The following is a 17591-nucleotide window of genomic DNA, read 5'->3' as shown; positions in this document are numbered from 1 at the left end:
TCAGCCCACCAGGGGGCAGGGCTGGTTGGCATGTGGTGCTGGGGGATTGAACTGCAGTCCCTGTGCTTCGCTTAGCTTAGCTTTGAACAGCTAATTTGAAGAGGACAGTGTGCAATATAACAACCATCGCTGAATTCCTATTATGGGGCTTTCTGAAATTCTGCATCAGATCTATTTTTTCTTTCTTTTTTTTTTCTTTTCCCCAGAACCGGGGATTGAACTCCGGCCCTTGCGCTTGCCAGGGAAGCGCTTATTCCACTGAGCCATCTCCCCGGCCCCTTGCATCAGATCTAATGTGATTTTTGTATTCCTACTTTTTTTTTTTATTTAGTTATTTTTTTTTGTGTGTGTGGCCAGCTCAGCCCACCAGGGGGCAGGGGCTGGCTGGCATGTGGTGCTAGGGGATTGAACTGCGGTCCCTGTGCTTTGCTTAGCTTAGCTTGTTTTAAGTAGGTCCTTTAGACCACTGAGCCATCTCACCAGCCCTGTATTACTACTTTTTAAGTCATTTTAAAACAACATATAAAATTAGTACATAACAAAAAAATTAGCACAATATTTGAAATGATCTCCTGGCCTGAGGGGTAGGAGACACTTCCAGGTCCTCATCTTGGCTCAAGAAGACAATATTTGTAATCTCAAAGTTACGTTACTGGAATCTCATCAACTTGATTCCAATCTACCACTTTCAATGCAACCCACAGTGAAAATAAAGACACTAAATTACATTTTCAATCATTGGGGAGTCGAGGGACTCTAAGTCCAGCCAGCAGATGGCTTTCCGGAACTAAGACTGCAACCCAGGGCCTCACCCAGTTTTATTCAGTGGAGTGGCTTGAGGAGGATTGACTGAGAATTGTGGGAAATAGGTGACTATTGTGAGCTGAGCTAGATGAGTGGCCTAAATTTACTTCTGCCATATGCAGAGAGGATATGCAGAGACAGTAATCTGCATTATACTATTATGCCATAGAGATAGTATCTAATGTTTTGAGGGGTCTGGTGCTTCAGCTTTGATGTAGTCTTTCAAGCCCCAGGAAGTCATACCCTCTATCTCAAGGCTCTATCCCAGCTGGTGGTGCAGAGCATTAGCTCTTCCTTCCTGTCTCAACCCGGCTCATATTAAAGAGCAGCAGGTATAGGTTACTAGGGAAACACTCACGCCACCTTGAAAGACTATCACTAGCACCTCAGCTAGACCAGTATACACTGCTTAAGGCCAATTGAAGGATAAATAGAAATCCTAGCCAGCTCTGTGCACAACAATATGAGGAAATAGGGTCAGGTTCAGTCAAAATGGAGACAGTCACTCTTCTTTCAAGGACAGCTGCTCAGGTGGTCCTCCACACTGAGGGTTCTCACAGAGTTGTGTGAAGCATCCAATCATTGCAAGACTTTCCATCACGTGCAAAGGGCATCGCCTTCAGTTTGTTCACTCACCAGGTGAGGGACCCCAAGTGTGAGTGTCCCTTGTGATACCATGAGTAATACTGCTCTCACCATTATTCTGGGAACTTTTGTGTGGCCCTGTATTTCCAGTTCCCTGTGGAGTGGATGGGGAATACACTAGCGATTGAGGGTGACTGCCACAGTGGGATCCCAGGGTGGGACATTGGTGATGCTCGGCATCATCCTAAGTGGTTAATTGGCAATAATATAGATCTTCTTATTCGACAAATGTTGATTTGAATCCTTGGCTCATTTTCTCATTGGATTGTCTTTTATTCCAGGTGCCTACTGGCCTCATTTAGTGGCAAGGAACAGCGCATTTAGCTTCTGGGTTGACGACTCCCTACTTCAGCCCTGCTCCTCCCCTCACATCATGCTCCTCTGTGTCCTCATAGAGCAGCACAGATGCTGGACTGCGCCATGACCCGGGATGGGGTCAGAAGGTGCGCCTCAAGCCCACATGTGGAAACTTCCCACAGGTGGCGCCATTCAGAGGAGGGGCTTTAAGAAGATGCCAGGTGCTGGAACTACACCTGCACAGACCAGCTGTGTGTAGAAACCCAGTCAGCAGGAGCTGTCCTGCCCTCCACCAGGTGAGGACACAGCCGGAAGTCATCCCTTGGAAGCAGCTGCAGAGACCACACCCTCACCAGAAATCCCATGAACTGGTGCCTTGAACTCGGACTTCCCAGCATCCAGAAGTGTGAGCACTGGGTTTCTCTCCTCCATAAACTACCCTTGCTGACAATTCTTAGCTACAGCAGCACAAATTCAGACACTCACCCTTCGCAAAGTGCTCTTTGATCTTGGAACTCCACCATAGGAACCCCTTTCGGAGTCTGGCAAACAGCCGGGTGCCCTCAGCGCCTACGTTTTCCTCCCCCTCCACTAGAGCACTGATGTCCTGATTAAATGCATTGATTTTCTGTCAAGAAGAGAAACAGCATATCAGCAGAGGTACATCAATTATAACAGTGGATGTGGCTTGGAGGTCATGTGTGCCACCCTGTGTTTTGGGAGCCATTTTCCTCATGACCACTCAGAGACAAAGCAAGAGAAGAGGCCCTCTGACCAGGGGACCCCATGGCTCTGAAGTTACCTGGAGCTCTTCACTGAGGGCCTTTGCAGAGTCCCTGCCATGAGCAAGACACCCTGACATCTGTCTCCAGCAGCAACCTTATCTGCTAAGTGGGCCCAGTGTGCATAGAGGAGCCTTGGGCCAGAGAGGACAGCAAGTGCCAGTGCTAGGACGCCTTGGAGGACAGCAATGTGGGCATCTCCATCACTGGCCCACGGGCAGTGCTCACCTCTATGAGGAAGAATGTTTTCTCACTGTCATCTTCTGGGATGTCCAAGCCAAACTTCTGTAATTCCTCTGCTGTTTTCTCGTGCAGATCCTTTATTTGATTTTCCAATAGTGGCAGAGATTTCTGGGGAAAAGAAAGAAAATATATGGGGGATATAAATATGGACTAGGAATAGAGCACAGTCCAGGGACCTCTCTGCAGAGGATCTGCCTGCCTGTGTTTCCTCTCGGTGTCCCTCAGAATGTTGAGCAGAGAAGCATGACAGGGGTCTCCTGTGCACCCAGTATACCATTTTCCTCCTCCTCAATCACCTCCATGAGCCACACAAGGCAAACAGGAGACAGTGGTCTCCCTGTCTTCCAGTGGCACCAAGAATTGTGAATCACCGAGAAGCAACTCCTGATTCGCCCTCGGTGTCTCTCTTCAGGGACAGCAGCCTGATGCCCCTTTTAAGGATAACTGGCAGTTGGGACAACTTGAGATTCTCCAACTTTCATACTATTTTCAGCAAGGCAAAGCTATTAAGGACTCCTGCAACTACATTTGTTTGCAGCTGCATGCGCAGTTCCCCAGCAGTGGTAGAGTGGACCACGCTGTCCCGGATGTTAGCCCTGTCCCTTCCCATGAGCCAGGTGGCCAGGTAGTAAGTGACAGTAGAGGGCTGAACCAGCACTCAGGGGTCACCCAGGGACATGAGAGGACAGGAGCATGGACAGCAAGTGGGGATGTAGGGAAGAAATCCTGAGCTCAGATTCAGGAGCCAGACCCAGTACAGGGAACCATGGATCCCCTTTGGGAGGAGGGGTCTAGGCTGGGAGTCCCACAGGGTAGCAAGCTGCCCCAGCTGAGGTCGCCCTGGTGAGCTCTTGGCTCTCCATTACGGTCTGGGAGCCATCATCTGGCTTTCCACACTACCATGGGGGCAGGAAGGAGAGACTGGACCATGGCTCCAGGCAGAGGGGACAGAAGACCTCTGCTGCGCCTCGGTGCTCCCAGCTGCCCTCCTGAGTGTCTGCTGTGTGAGCCTAGACTCTGCCTGAGAAATCCTCCATCTCGGGCCTTGCAGTGAGCGCAGGATCTCAGCTGCAGGCCAGGCCTCCTCCTTCCCATTGCTCCGCTCTCCTGGCGCACAGCGGGTCTCTGCACAGCGTGGGGTGGTGTCTGGACCCTCTAGCAGGACACAGGCTTGGCCTGCACTTACACAGATGTGTGCGATGAGCTCCTCAGACAGCCTCTCTGCCAGGCAGGGCACAGTGGCCTTTCTGTCCTCCAGGAGAACCCTGAAAGCAGAGAAACAGATACTTCTACCAAACCAATATGAATTCTTTTCTTCTCATGGTATTTCCCCTGGGATAGGACTGTTGAAATGACCCTGCCATGTACCCCTCAATTTCACTGGTTATGTGAGGCATGGGGGATAATCCTCTGTGAGCTCCCCTTTTCTTTCAGTAAACAAAGAGAAAATCATGTCACAAACACGCATTCACTGTCACCCTCAACCATGCATTCCACACACCCCGGATACACGCGCTGAAGGGACAATTTCTCCATGTACAGTGTCTGCAGTGGCATTAGCTGGGGATAGAAGTTACAGTGCACCTGAAGTGTGGGTGGTCCTCAAAGAAGGTCCTCTCCCTCTGCAGGGCCTCGGCCAGGCTCAGGCACTCCTGGATGTCCTGCTGCCCACGGCACTTGACGATCATGTAGCCCTTCTTCAGGTGGCACACCAGGTTCTGCACCACGTCCACCACCTTGTCCTCGGTGCCTCTGTCCACTAGATCAGGCTTTGTCAGGATTCCTGGGGCAGAGGCTTCTGATCAGAGGACACCAGGGGTGGAGAGGAAGGGCAGCTCCTGCCCCAACCGCTCATCCCAGAACTTCAGGCTGCCCTAGCCTGAGGGGAGACAGAGCCCCTTGCTGGAAAGCCTTTGGAGCAGACACAGGACAAAGGGGTGCTGACACAGGAGAAAGGGGTGCTACCTGCACTGGAGACTCCTCCTGACCTTCTTCCCCAGCTTTTGGCACAGAGGAGCAAACTGTTCCTCCCTGTGTCCTCTGAGGACGTGGGCTCTGCTTCGTTCTCCTTTGATTCCCATGACTAGGATGTCCCATCTGCGCCCAACTGCCCTATCAGTGACCTGGTACTTCTGCAGCAGAAAGTCGGGGCATCCAGGTCAACAGTGGCCCTCAAGAGCCAAGCAGAGCTAGTGACCGGGCACCTCAGTGTGCACCTGCGCAGCTCCTGCTACTAGATGCAGGTGCCCACCCCCGATGCCTGCAGAGCCTGAGCCCCGATACAGCCCTAACTCCTCACCTATGGTCCTGTCTCCTTCGGGATCCATCTCCTGTGCCATGCTCAGGGCCTCCGTGGTGGCGATGTCCACATTGCTGGGGACCACCACCAAGTTGATGGTCGCCTCCTTTGCGATGTACTTCCTGATGAGGCGCTTGATCTATGAGAAATGGCACTGTCAAACTCCTGAAAAGAGTGGGAGGAATCACACCATCCCAACCTCACACTCGCTGAGCCCACAGTTAGATGTGAGTCCTTCCTGAGAAGTGAGGATGGAAAAGTGACCCCACCTGCTAAGTCTGAAGGGTGACAAAGTAAATCATGTGCAGCAGTCATATAGCTGAGGGGCCAGGGATGACAGTGAGATCTGAGCTGCTTAAATGTCCTAAGAAACCTCAGATCTGCTGGTCACAGGGACAGCTCGATGCCACAAGTGCTGCCTGGCTCCTTCCCTGGACCCGCTCCATGAACTCAGATTCACCCACACGTGTCTTCTGCACACCCGTGCTCTCTCTCCGAGCTCGAGCCTCCTCATCACACAGCTGTGTGGATGCTCACCACCCTTTACAGGTCCATTTCATGAGCCGTTGCATAAAGCACAACAGCCATCAAATCTGTCTCCAGTTGTTCCTGTTGGCTACACTTTCACCATGAAGCTTGGGAGCTGATGAGCACAGGGCTCTTCAGTGCCACCAGACTCCACATATCCCTCTCCAACACAGCCCTGGACTGGCTCTGCCCTCTAGCAGCACTTCCTGCACTCTAGGGCAGGTCTGAAGGACATCTGAGGTCTCACCTGGTGACCAATGTCAGCGGGCTGATTGCCCACAGGCACCCGGGTGATCCCAGGAAGGTCGATGAGAGTGAGATCCGGGACACTGGGGGAGCCGATCTCTAGACTAATGAGCTCATCCTTGATCCCCAGCCCGTCTCCAGCGATGATGTTCTGGGCTGTGGAAGAGGAAAAGGCAAAGCTCAGTCCTGGAAAGATGAATACTCCTACCATCATGGGGCCTCTCGACAGGAGCTGCAGGAGCCAGCTTCTAAGATCAGAGATAGAAGCCTCCTCGGCGCACAACTCCACACTATCCAAGCTGTGACAGTTCCCATGGAGAGGCCTGTGGGTGCTGTCCACGGGAATCTCAGCCTTCAGCAGTGCCCAGCCGAGCCTAGACTGCCCGGGGCTCCTTTATCCCTCCTCCTGTTCAGGGTGGCAGTCACAGGAGGAGATGAGTGAACACACACAGGATCCCGCACACTGCAACAGCATTTTCTACCCAGAGGAGGTGTCATCTCCAACAGGAGGAGCTGCTGCTGTGGCAGCCTACTACCCCTTTGCACAAGGCTCCTCCCCTGTAGGCAAGATGTTTGTTGGGTATCTGGAATATAGACGGAATGTGACAGCAAAGGCAAATGTGGGGGAGTCTGTAATCACCCAAATTCCTGTGCCAGGGAACTGAGATTGGAGCTCAGGGCCCAGCCTCATGTAAAAATGTCCTGTGCAAGGGCCAGAGGGTGGCTGGGGGCACTGACCCGCCCCTTGTCAGGGCAAAGGGCTTGGTCCTGCCAGCCACAGTGTGGCCTTGCCAACTCCATCCTGAGGGCTGCTGGAGAGAGGTCACCCTCAGCACACACAGAAGCAGGAGATGTGGTATCCCACAGGGGGCCCTCATCCCCCCCGTGCTGTGAGCCGTGGAGATGTGTGTGTGTCCGTGCCATGCTGCCCACCCTCTAGGATGCCCAGCATTCCTGCATCTTCACTGCCCCACACCTGCGCTGGCCCTTGTCCCGACTACACATGGCATATTCCTGCAGTGGAGGTGTGCTCAGCATCCAGCGGTATGTGCCTGAGTGTGATTCTGTGGACTCTGAAGCTGCTGACTGCCAGCCTTCTCTGGTCCCTCTGCTCAGGACACCCACTGCCCTCTTTACCCACAAATCCCAGAGTTTCCCGGAGTGCGCTCATCATGCCACCCATGGTACACCTATGTTAGCAAGGTCTTCCCACACTGTCACCTAGGACAGCCTGCAGAAATAGTGAGCATTGGCATTGGGTTCCTTGAACCATGAGAAATGCGCCATTTAGCCATGAGGCTGTTGACCAGCCTGCCATGCAGAATACAGTTAAATTGAGTCTTTTGCCACCTGAAGACAATCTATTTCCTATTCAGACTGAAGAAATTTTGTGTCACTATTGAAATCTAAGACTGTGGATCAGTGCTAAATAGTGATGGCACCTTCAAGAAACAAAGGCCTCCTTGCTGATTGTGAAAATCAGAGGGTGACCCACTCCCTATCTCCAGACAATGACACTTAACCATGTGATGTGACAGGGGACAACAGGGAACTCACGGGGAGCCTTGATTCCCCTGCAGGGGCTGCTCTGTCATCACAGGCGAGAGCTGGGCTTCTCTCGACCTGCGCTGCACACTGACTGTACTTGGTCCAGGGGACTCTCCCCCTACCAGGTGGCTGGTACTGCGCACCCGCATACACCCTCTTGGCGACAAGGGCCACAGGTTCCAGTGGAGAGCGGGGGACAGAGCTGACAGGGAGACCCCTGTTGAGGCAGCAGGACCCTGCCCCTTTGCCCACATCCGCGTCCTCTTGCCTCTGATCTGTGATCTATGAAGCAATGTCAACAGGCTCTTGAATGAGGGTAGCAGGGCCCTGTGTTTGGAGACAAGCTCTAAATTGAAGATTCACATCATTCTCAGATACTTCCTTCATTGTCCCACAGTCACTTCCTCGTGCCACATTCTGGGTCCCTGCCTGGTCCTTGAGGCAGGAAAGGGAAGGAAGGAGTGAAGTCACAGGGACCTTGAAAACGCAGGATTGGTTAAGACTCCATAATAGGGACCATCACAGGGCCCACACTGCATGGCTGGCCCCAGCATCCTGCAGACGGTGAGGCACACAGGGCACTTACCTTTGAGGATTTCCTCTTCTACCTTGGAAACGTCCAGGATGTCTTCCTCAAAGCCCAAGTAGCTGACCTTGCCTCTCCACTCCTCATCCTGCCTCAGCTTCTTCAGCTTCAGCACCAGTGGGCACCTGGTCACAATGCCTAGGGAGCACACCTGTGTCAGTCTTCTCCTCAGGTCTCAGAGCCCACATATGGGGCCTCGGGCCACCAGTACTGACATGCACACAGTGCCAGGATAGGAGGTGGAAACACAGCGCTCTCTGGATTCCCCCAGCTGCACTGAGACCTCATGTCAGGTGACCTCAGGGCTCTGCATTTAAACAAGCAGCCAAGAGACTTTCCTCTTCATGGGTAAAAGCCACCACTCAAGTGAGACTTCCTGCCTCCTCCCACTGTCCTGCAGCCAGCCAGTACAAGGGACTAATGCAATGGGAAATCCTGCAGCATCTGCACTGGACCTCCAGGTTCGAGACAAATGTTTACTCACCACTGTCCACAGCATGGTCCTGTAACCTCTTTAACCTTTCCCAGATGCACCTGCCTGTCACATCCCCCATGTTCTGAGCTCTGACTCACCCAGGCTTTGACCTCCTCCTCTCTTGGGCCTTCACTTGCACCTGTGGCCTTGCACCTCACAGAGCACCACTGAGCACAGTGCCATTCTGTGCTTCCCCAGGGAAAGCCTCAGGAGAGTCACCCAGGGAAGGCCTAAGGAGGGTCACCGACAGGTACACAGCACAGCTGGGGCTCCATGTTTTTATTCAGACCTGGCCACACCACAGGTTCCACAGAGCTAAAGAGACTCGTTCAGTCAGATTGAGCTATTAACTGCACGGTCTCTGCCCAAAGGTGTGCGCAGAAGCCCTCCCCACAAGGTGCCTGTGTGGGAGACAAGGCTTTGAGGGAGGCCTCCTGTTAAAGGAGGAAGCAGCAATAACAATGGTGGAGTCCCTAACACCGTGTCAGGTGCTCTGTGAGAGGCGGCAGAGACCAGGATCCTGCACAGTGGAAAGGCCAGGTGCAGGCCGGTGAGGGGCTGGCTGCCTGCAATCCATAGGGAAAGACCACAAGCTTCATCTTGCACATGCAGAGCCAGAGCTGCGGGAGGTCCGCCTCGGGCTTCTCTGAGCCCTCCCCAAGCTAGGCAGCTCAGCCTGCCTGAAGAGGACTCAGACTCACCGCTGCCCCTGGGGAGGGCGACTCCTGACAGAGCCTCCAGCACGGAGCTCTTGCCCGAGCTCTGGTCCCCGATGACAGCGATGGCGGGAAGGGCCAGGTCCTGCTCCACGCCCAGGGCCCGCAGGGAGTCGATGAGGTCGATGCAGGGCCGCACCCTCTCCTCATACTGCACGCAGAGGTTGTTCTCAGACACCTGGGGGCGGGGGAGAAATGCAGAGACTCCTCTGTGCTGCCTGTCTGCTCACGGGAAGGAGCCGATGTCAAGAAGGGTGAGAAAGGGGCTATGAGAGTCCCAAAGGTGGACTGAAAGATGTTTAAACTGATAATAAACAATAATGCACATAAAGTCCTCAACTGACAAAAACTGACACTGAAGCTATAATAAATTAAATGAATGCCAACCTTGGAACACATGACTCAAGCTACACAAAGCCACATCACAAGTTATTACTACAAATCAATTTTTTAAAATTATTTATTTATTACATTTTTATTTAGTGTGTGTATGTGTGTGGCCAGCTCAGCCCACCAGGGGGCGGGGCTGGCTGGCATGTGGTGCTGGGGGATTGAACCGCGGTCCCTGTGCTTTGCCAAGCTTGTTCCAAGTAGGTGCTTTAGACCACTGAGCCATCTCTCCAGCCCTTCAAATCAATTTTAAAAAGGAAATACCAAGAGTATTCAGAAAGTGGCATATACTCCAAAAATATGCATGAGGATAAAATAAATTATTGATTATCAATAAAAAAAAGAAAGTGGCATATAACATACAGAGGAACAAAGACAAGCCAGACAGCAGGTTTCGAAGCAGATACAATGTCAGTATGACAGGGAGGCAATAAACTCCTCCCAAAATATTTTTGGAAGTGTTTCCTTCTGAACTATGACCCTCATATCCCAATATTTTTAAATCCTGGAAGAAAACACCATGAAAAGAGAATTTGTACCCAATATGTAGTTCAGGCTGGTCTTCAGCTCACATTGTGGCCCAGACTGGTCTGAAACTTACAACCATCCTCCTGCCTCAGCTTCTCTATGCTGGAATTAAACATGCTATAAGCTGCTACTTCTTTATGAAAAGAAGAGGAGATGGTACATAATTAGTAGGTGTCAGGATCAGTGCTTAGCACTTTGTACGCTCTTTCCCAGCATCATAGTAGGCTGCTTAAGTTATGAGGGTTATTAGAGAAAAAGAAGGGCTGCAAGGACAGCCAGCATTTTGGCCCTAGCCTTTCAAGATCAGTGAAGACTCAGAACATAGGAGAACTTGTACTGTAACATCATGCAACTCAGCTGTGTCCCAAATTTTCTGATCAAGGAGGTTATGGGGCCACAGAGGAAAGTGATCGATGATGTAGAGTATGCCTAAGGAGAGGAAACATTCTCTTGGGCTTTCACAGAGAGCAAACTGGTCAAGCAATGGCTCTGACTCATCCATATGGCTGACACTGACAAAGGATCTACAAACTGCGGTGCAGGGCTTCAGGATAAATCCTGAGGGGCTTTGACTGAACTTATCAGATACAAAAGTTACATTTCTTATTAGATATATAAGTCTTGCTTTATCTTGGTCTTAACCATCCAGCAGAAAAGTATAAAACCAAAGTATAAAAAAAGAGCAATATTAATATGCTGAGCTGTGAAAGTCTCAAGTCAACAACTTCTGACATTGCCAGTCCTGAGGATAACCCACTACTATTATGGACTACTGGACTATGTTGGAATATTTTGCTGAATTCATGCACCTACAATATTTAAATGACAATGGGATGCCCTTCTCTGACAAAACTAAACAAAAAAAGGGGATAAAAATCAACAACCAGGGGCTGGTGAGATGGCTCAGTGGTCTAAAGCACCTACTTAGAACAAGCTTAGCAAAGCACAGGGACCGCGGTTCAATCCCCCAGCACCACATACCAGCCAGTTCTGCCCCCTGGTGGGCTGAGCTGGCCACACACACGTAAATAAATAAAGCATTAAAATTAAAAAAAAAATCAACAACCATTTTGTATCTGTATATTCAAAATTGTTAGGATAGATATACAGCTACATTCTCTTAATTCAATGAATAGAAAGATTTGTACTAATAGTGTTTGGACAGGATATCATGTGTGCATCTTGTACAATAAATAACAACTAAGACAACAATATGCAATGTGTTAATTATTGAAACTATCCTACTAATCGGTTTTGAAACTATCTCACTGCTGCTTGTTTCTCAATAAAATTATTTTTTAAAAATTCAAAAAAATGTTATGTGGGTTGTTACTGCCCATTTTATAGATGGGAACATTGAGATTTGGACGTGTGAGCAGTGTGGCTGAAAAGAACCAGCCTGTGTGGACCATAGACAGCAAAGTATTGCTTGTTCTTTACCTCTTTTCCGTGTTGTTTTCAGGAAATCATCTTTTTTTCCCCCATAATTTTATTAAGAAACAAATAGCGATGAGACAGTTTCAAACCAAATTGGTAGGACAGTTTCAATAATTAACACATTGCATACATTCTTCCTAGTGGTTAATTGCTGTACAAGATGCAGACATGATATCCTATTTTCAAACACTATTAGAAAAAATCCCTCTATTCATTAAGAGAACGTAACTATATATCTATCCTAACCACTTTGAATACACAGATACAAAATGGACATTCATCTGTATCCCCTTTTCTTGGTTAGTTCCATTATTTGAATATTACAGATGTGTTAACTCAGCAAAATATTCTAAAAGAATCCAGTAGTCCATAATAGTATTGGGTCTTCTGCTTCACTAGCAATGTCAGAAACTGTTCACCTGAGTCCCCTACAGCTCACCATAACAGCATGGCTTTACTTGTTATACTTCGTTTTTGTACTTTTCTGCTGGATGGTTAAGACCAAGGTAAAGCAAGACCTATGCAATAAGAGTTGTAGCTTTTGGGTCTGATAAGGTCAGTGAAATCCTCTCAGGATTTATCCTGAGATCCTGTACCTCAGATTGTAGAGCCTTTGTCAGTGTCAGCCATGTGGATGAGTCACGGCCATTGCTTGGCCAATGTGCTCTCTATGAAAGCCTGAGAGAATATTTTCTCTCTATGTGACCCTCCTTAGGCACACTCAACATCATCGATCACTTTCCTCTTTAGCCCCATAATCTCCTTGATCAGAAAATTTGGGACACTACCGAGTTACATGACGTTACAGCACAAGTTCCTATATGTCCTGAGTCTTAATTGACCTTGGAAGCCTAGGGCCAAAATGTTGGCTTTTCTTGCAGCCCTCCTTTTTCTCTAATTTTGGTCTGCAAACTTAGGTTGTTAACCCTCCAGAAGAGAAGCTTATTATTATTACCATACAACTTAGGCTGTTAAACTTAACCTCACTATCTGTCTGAATATCAAACATCTTAGGCATAACATGGAACAGGTATTTTTTATCAAGTATTGATATGTTGAACTTTTCGTCCCTATAGAGTATGATGAAAAAACATTTAAAAATTAGAATATATTTTAAAAATAGGCATAAAGAATTAGATACTTCTTATGTTTACACATAAGTGCAAAAATCTAACCATATACAACCTTGAAGCAGGACAATCCCACAACATTCCTTTTCCTGTCTCTTGCCTTCATTCACCACCCATTTCTTTTTGAACAGTCATCTACCTGAGAGACAGCAATCATCTTAACATTAAAAAATTAAAAATTAATGCAAAATGAAGACTTTTTGGACATGCAAAACCTGAAGCCTTTCATCACTCAAACACCAGAGGGAACAACAGTCCTGGCAAAGTGTCGTCCACACAGTGCAATGGACATAGTGGTAACTACCATACATTTTCAGTATTTACTGACTTATTTGCAACTGTATGGTTTGTTTTGTTTTGCTTTGGCAGAACTGTGGATTGAACTCAGGCCTTTGCGCTTGCCAGGGAAGCGCTTAGTCTACTGAGCCATCTCCCCGGCTACCGTACATTTTCTAATCTCAGAAACATCTGTAAATGGTAACAGACTTTCTCAACAAAAACAATAGCAACAGGATGCAGGGTTTCAGACATAAAGGAGAAGAAGCTGGATGACACACAACACAGTCGTAGCGGAGAAATGTGACTGGGAGGTTCTGATGTTACACACAACGATATTCAGGCAGATAAAGGCACAGATAGGAAGGATGTATCCACTGGACTCAGACGTTGTATGCATGCTGACAAGGGAGAAAGCGCCCTACAGTACAGAAGGTCAACCAAAAGAAGGCAGGAAGTCAAGAAAGCAGAAAGAGAAAACAAATGCTTCAAAGAGCAAATAAATACCCACACAGGAACCTTGAGCCTAACAAGTCCTATTCCCCAGGGCTTGACCCACCACCAGTGGTGCACGCATAACTGTCCCATCAGGTGGCTTTCAGTCATTTCACCACTCACAGCACTAAGACAAATGGTAAGATCTGTTTGTACCACCAGCTGTACAAGATGCCCGGTGGATCAGCCCTCCATGGACCAGCAGTGTGAGAATTACAGCACCGATGTGACGCAGTAATTAGAAAAGGTCTGACCACTGTTGGGGCAGCCCTGCCTCGCTCTGAGCCCTGCCAGCATTTCCTTGTGCTGCCAGGAAGAAGGCTGCTCTGACACACAGCGCACCAGCGTGCTGGAGTCCTCCTTGTTTCCCAGGGCTCAGGGCCCGTGCCCCCTGAGCTCTGTTAGAGCACAGCCAGGAGAATCCCAGGGCGAGGCTGCTGAGAAGCAAAGTGCTTGAAGGTCCAAAAGCCCTGAGCTGATACTGTCAGTGTGAGCCCAACTTTGGGAACTGTGTCCATCCCCCTAGGGGGGAGCACCAAGGTGACCCGGCCCTGGACAGGAAAGGGCCATGTCCTCAGCATGTGGTGTGAGTGCACACTCCAACTAGGCCTGAAATGTCCTCAAGGCACAGATCCTGAACTCCTGGTCTTCAGCCTGGCACCACTGGGAGACAGCAGGAACCTGAAGAGGTGGGCCCGGGGGGGAAGGACTTGGGTCACTGGGGAGGGGAGGAGCAGGTGGATAAAGGGACCCACGCCTTACCTTCTCTTGTTCTTCTTTCCCAGACATGAGGTGTCACTTTGCTCTGGGATACCCTCCCCCACACCATGCCAACTGCTTCCCAAAGCAACTAAGACAACTACTGTGGCCTGAAATCTCTGGCACTGTAAGTAAAGGTTTCCTCTCTATAACTTCATTAGCTAAGAATTTTTGTTACAATAACAGAAATCTAACAGAAAGCTGTGAGTTCATCCTGCCCCATAGCCTGAGGATCATAGGTCAGTAAGGGAGACACTGGTGGGGAAAGGAGGGACATGGAATGAGGGACCTTATGGAGCTGGAGAGGCGGGTAGCTGTTGCCACTGTTCTGTGATGTTCCACAGTGCTGTGCATTGGAAAGCCTGCTGAACATCACCTAAGAACAAGCTAACATGAAACAGGACAATGGCCTGGGGTAGAAACATTCAATTATAATAAACAGAATGTTCTCAGGAGTTTGACATCAATGGCAACTACATCTCTCAGTAACCACATGTTCTTTGAGCCCAGTTTAGACATGAAAAACCAGGCTAAGAAATGAAGAAACGGGGCCGGGGAGATGGCTTAGTGGAGTAAGTGCTTGCCTGGCAAGCGCAAGGGCCTGAGTTCAATCCCCTGTTCCAAAAAAAAAAAAAAAAAGAAAAGAAAAAACAGGTGTGGATCAGACTTCACATGGCTTCCCTGGGGAGAAAGTATCATAAGGACACCTCAGGGTTCACAGCTGCACAAGGATCCCCCATCTGCACAAGACCCACACAGTGCTCTCAGATCCCAGGGTCCAGCCAGCTCCACACAAGCTCAGCATCACCTCTGCCTTTCCAAAAAAAAAAACCCCACACTAACTCCACTGCACACTGTCCTAAGCACAGTGATAAGGGGCCCTGATCTACATCCTGCCACAGGAAGGACTAGGAAGCACTTTGCCAGGGAAGGAGCTCCTCACCCTACTTCCGTCCCTCCACCCACCACACAGACCCCCCTGCAGTCCTCAGCTGGACACAGCTCCTGTCCACACAGAGTGTGACTCTAAGACAGCAACTTACCAGGGCCTGGGCCTTTTCTGGATTATAAGCATCTCCACTGAGCTGGAGATGATTGGACGGAGCGGCTGAATCTCTTTGAGCTTCCCCCATGGAAGGACCCTTCTTCTATCCACTTCTGCTGTACTTGCTGCTTCAATACAGATGGTGAGTTAGTGCATTCCATACACAACCCTCCAGTAGCCCCACTTCATACCCCAACCTGGATGAGAGTCCAGGCCATCATCACCTCTACTTGCTCTATCTTGAAAGGGATAGCTGAATGCACTGCTTGTGTGAGGGTCCAAGAGGCAAACTCCAGCGATTAAAAGGGGCATCCCTGGATTTGGTCCATCTAGGAATGTGTCCTAAAATTCTACCCTCTCTACTGGCCAGCAGGAAGACCTGATGTTCTCTGCGGTGCTGCACTACATGGTCAGGTCCCCTTCTTCCACCTCTCTGCAGTGGAAGGGTCTGCCCACAGCCTACTGGGCCAGCACTGCCTTGGTGGCCTTTAGGCACCATGAGCTGGTCTGCTTGGTCCCAAGGCCAACACCCTTAAGTTCCATGGGAACAGGCTAAACAGACATGGGGAGTCTACTGCCTTCTTCAGTTTCTTTCATACAGTGACATGTGGATGATGGTTGAGATCTGAAATGAACCCCTAAGCTTATGTTTAGAAAATGCTCCAGCTGGTGCTTTTCCTGGGGGTACAGCCACCTTCAGAAGGAGCGTGCAGCTGGACAGCTGCTGAGGCCTCAAAAGAGAGAGGTGACAACTTCACACCTTCCAGGATCCTCAGACTGACCCAGGGACACCAGTGATCCTGCTTCCTAGGAAATGTCCATCCCCAGTGGGTCAGCTCATTCCAAGATCCCATGAGGCAGCTCATGGTCCCACAGGTGGGGGGAGGTTTCAGCAGCATCTGGGCTCCTTCCACTGCCCCTCACACCCCAGTCACCCCAGGAACTGGATGGAGCCTGAAGACAGAGTCCTACCACCCACTAGTCCTGGAGCTCCAGGTCTCCAGGGTGTCCCAAGACAGAGAGGAATGTCAGCATTGTTATTCTGCTGAGCCCCTCCCAGCTAGCACTTCCCAACAACACCCTGTTCTGAGAGTGCCTTCCTCTCAGTCTACCAAGGTCCTGGACTTCATAGATCAGCAGGAACACAGCTGGGGCGTGGCTTTGGGGCTTCAACTGGAGCAGCAGATCAGAAGCATCCTCCATGCCCAGACCAGATTCTCTGTGGACCCCCAGGCCACCTAGCCATTCCTCCTGTAGCAGGAAGGACAGCTGGGAGCTGCTCCTGCCACGCCCCATCCCCACCCCTGTGAGCAAGCTTGTGCATGGTGGAACAGGACTGGAATGGGTCTGCCCCCACCAGGAGTCCGGTGTCCCTGTCCCTCTCACTGTTATAGTACCCACAGGCACCTGCATCCCACCCTGGGTGCTGTCTCGGGAAAAAGCCTCTGCTCCCGGGGCCTCCGTTTTGAGCTTACTGGGGACCCCAGCAGGCAACACTCACCAGTCCAGGTGCAGCTCACATTGAGAAAGTTGGGCTGAGCTTCAAGCAGTGCAGACCACGCCTGGCCCACAGTGACAGACTCATTGCCCCGCCCACTTCCCCAGAAGCCAGAATGGGAGGGGCTGAGCGCCAAAATGAAACTTTGACAGCTACCAGGAGCCCCTGCCCAGTCTTCAGAGACCCTCACCAGTGAGGACCTAGGTGACACCTGTCTGAGCTGTGAGCTCAGCGGCTGAGGACTGGAGCAGGAGAGGGCCGCAGCCCTGCAGGCCAAGATGGAGTCTGTAGGTCTCGCTGGACCAGGGCAATCTCCTTCAGACCACTGGGATCTTTGCCTGACAGGTTCCTGAAAGCCCAGGCCACAGGAAACCCAGCAGGGACTCACAGTCTTTGCCAAGCTGCAGAGGGCAGGCATGGAGGATGTGGGGGAGGGACCTGGGGGGAGAGGGAGACTGGGGTGGAGCCTGGCGGATGGGAGTAGGAGTTTGCCTGTGGGTTGGAAGCTGAGGTGGGGGTTGGGGTGGGCATGTTTCCCAGGCCACTAGGTGGCCTGGCTCCCTTGCTGCCTCCCCCAACTTCCCATTCTCTTCAGTCAATTTCAGTTTCACTTTCTATTCTCCTTCCAGTGTTTGGGAAAAGAAACTCAGGATTTCTGCTGGGAACCAGGGGAGAATTTAATCCCTGGGCTGGACCGAGTGCTGATCAGGAGCAGAGGGGACCGTGCCGGGAGGCTGGCATTATCTCTGCGGTCTCAGGCTGAGCTACAGCTGGAGCAGGACTGGGTTTGCCATGCAGACCTGGGGTCTGAACACAGGCAAGGCAGCAGGACCCTGCCTGGGGAGGGAAGCATCCGATCCCGGC

General features: G+C 50.4%; 1 protein-coding gene across 1 annotated transcript in view; it reads right to left on the bottom strand.

Annotated features, from left to right (window-relative positions):
* Positions 1–16816, bottom strand: part of LOC101585208 (interferon-induced GTP-binding protein Mx2-like) — a 22342-nt gene extending 5526 nt beyond the window's left edge. The window contains exons 1-10 of the mRNA XM_023718705.1: positions 16731–16816; positions 15228–15354; positions 9155–9347; positions 7979–8116; positions 5846–6000; positions 5071–5209; positions 4356–4554; positions 3958–4036; positions 2757–2879; positions 2233–2374 (exon numbers count right to left, since the gene is read on the bottom strand). Of these exons, the coding sequence (XP_023574473.1) occupies positions 2233–2374; positions 2757–2879; positions 3958–4036; positions 4356–4554; positions 5071–5209; positions 5846–6000; positions 7979–8116; positions 9155–9347; positions 15228–15317 (1258 nt within the window). The 5' untranslated portion in view covers positions 15318–15354; positions 16731–16816. The remainder of the gene's footprint in view (positions 1–2232; positions 2375–2756; positions 2880–3957; positions 4037–4355; positions 4555–5070; positions 5210–5845; positions 6001–7978; positions 8117–9154; positions 9348–15227; positions 15355–16730) is intronic.
* Between the last annotated feature and the right edge of the window lie 775 nt (positions 16817–17591).

This window comes from Octodon degus, unplaced genomic scaffold, assembly GCF_000260255.1.
Source record: "Octodon degus isolate 3935 unplaced genomic scaffold, OctDeg1.0 scaffold00061, whole genome shotgun sequence".
Lineage (NCBI taxonomy): Eukaryota > Metazoa > Chordata > Mammalia > Rodentia > Octodontidae > Octodon > Octodon degus.
This window is presented reverse-complemented; position numbering and strand designations above follow the sequence as displayed.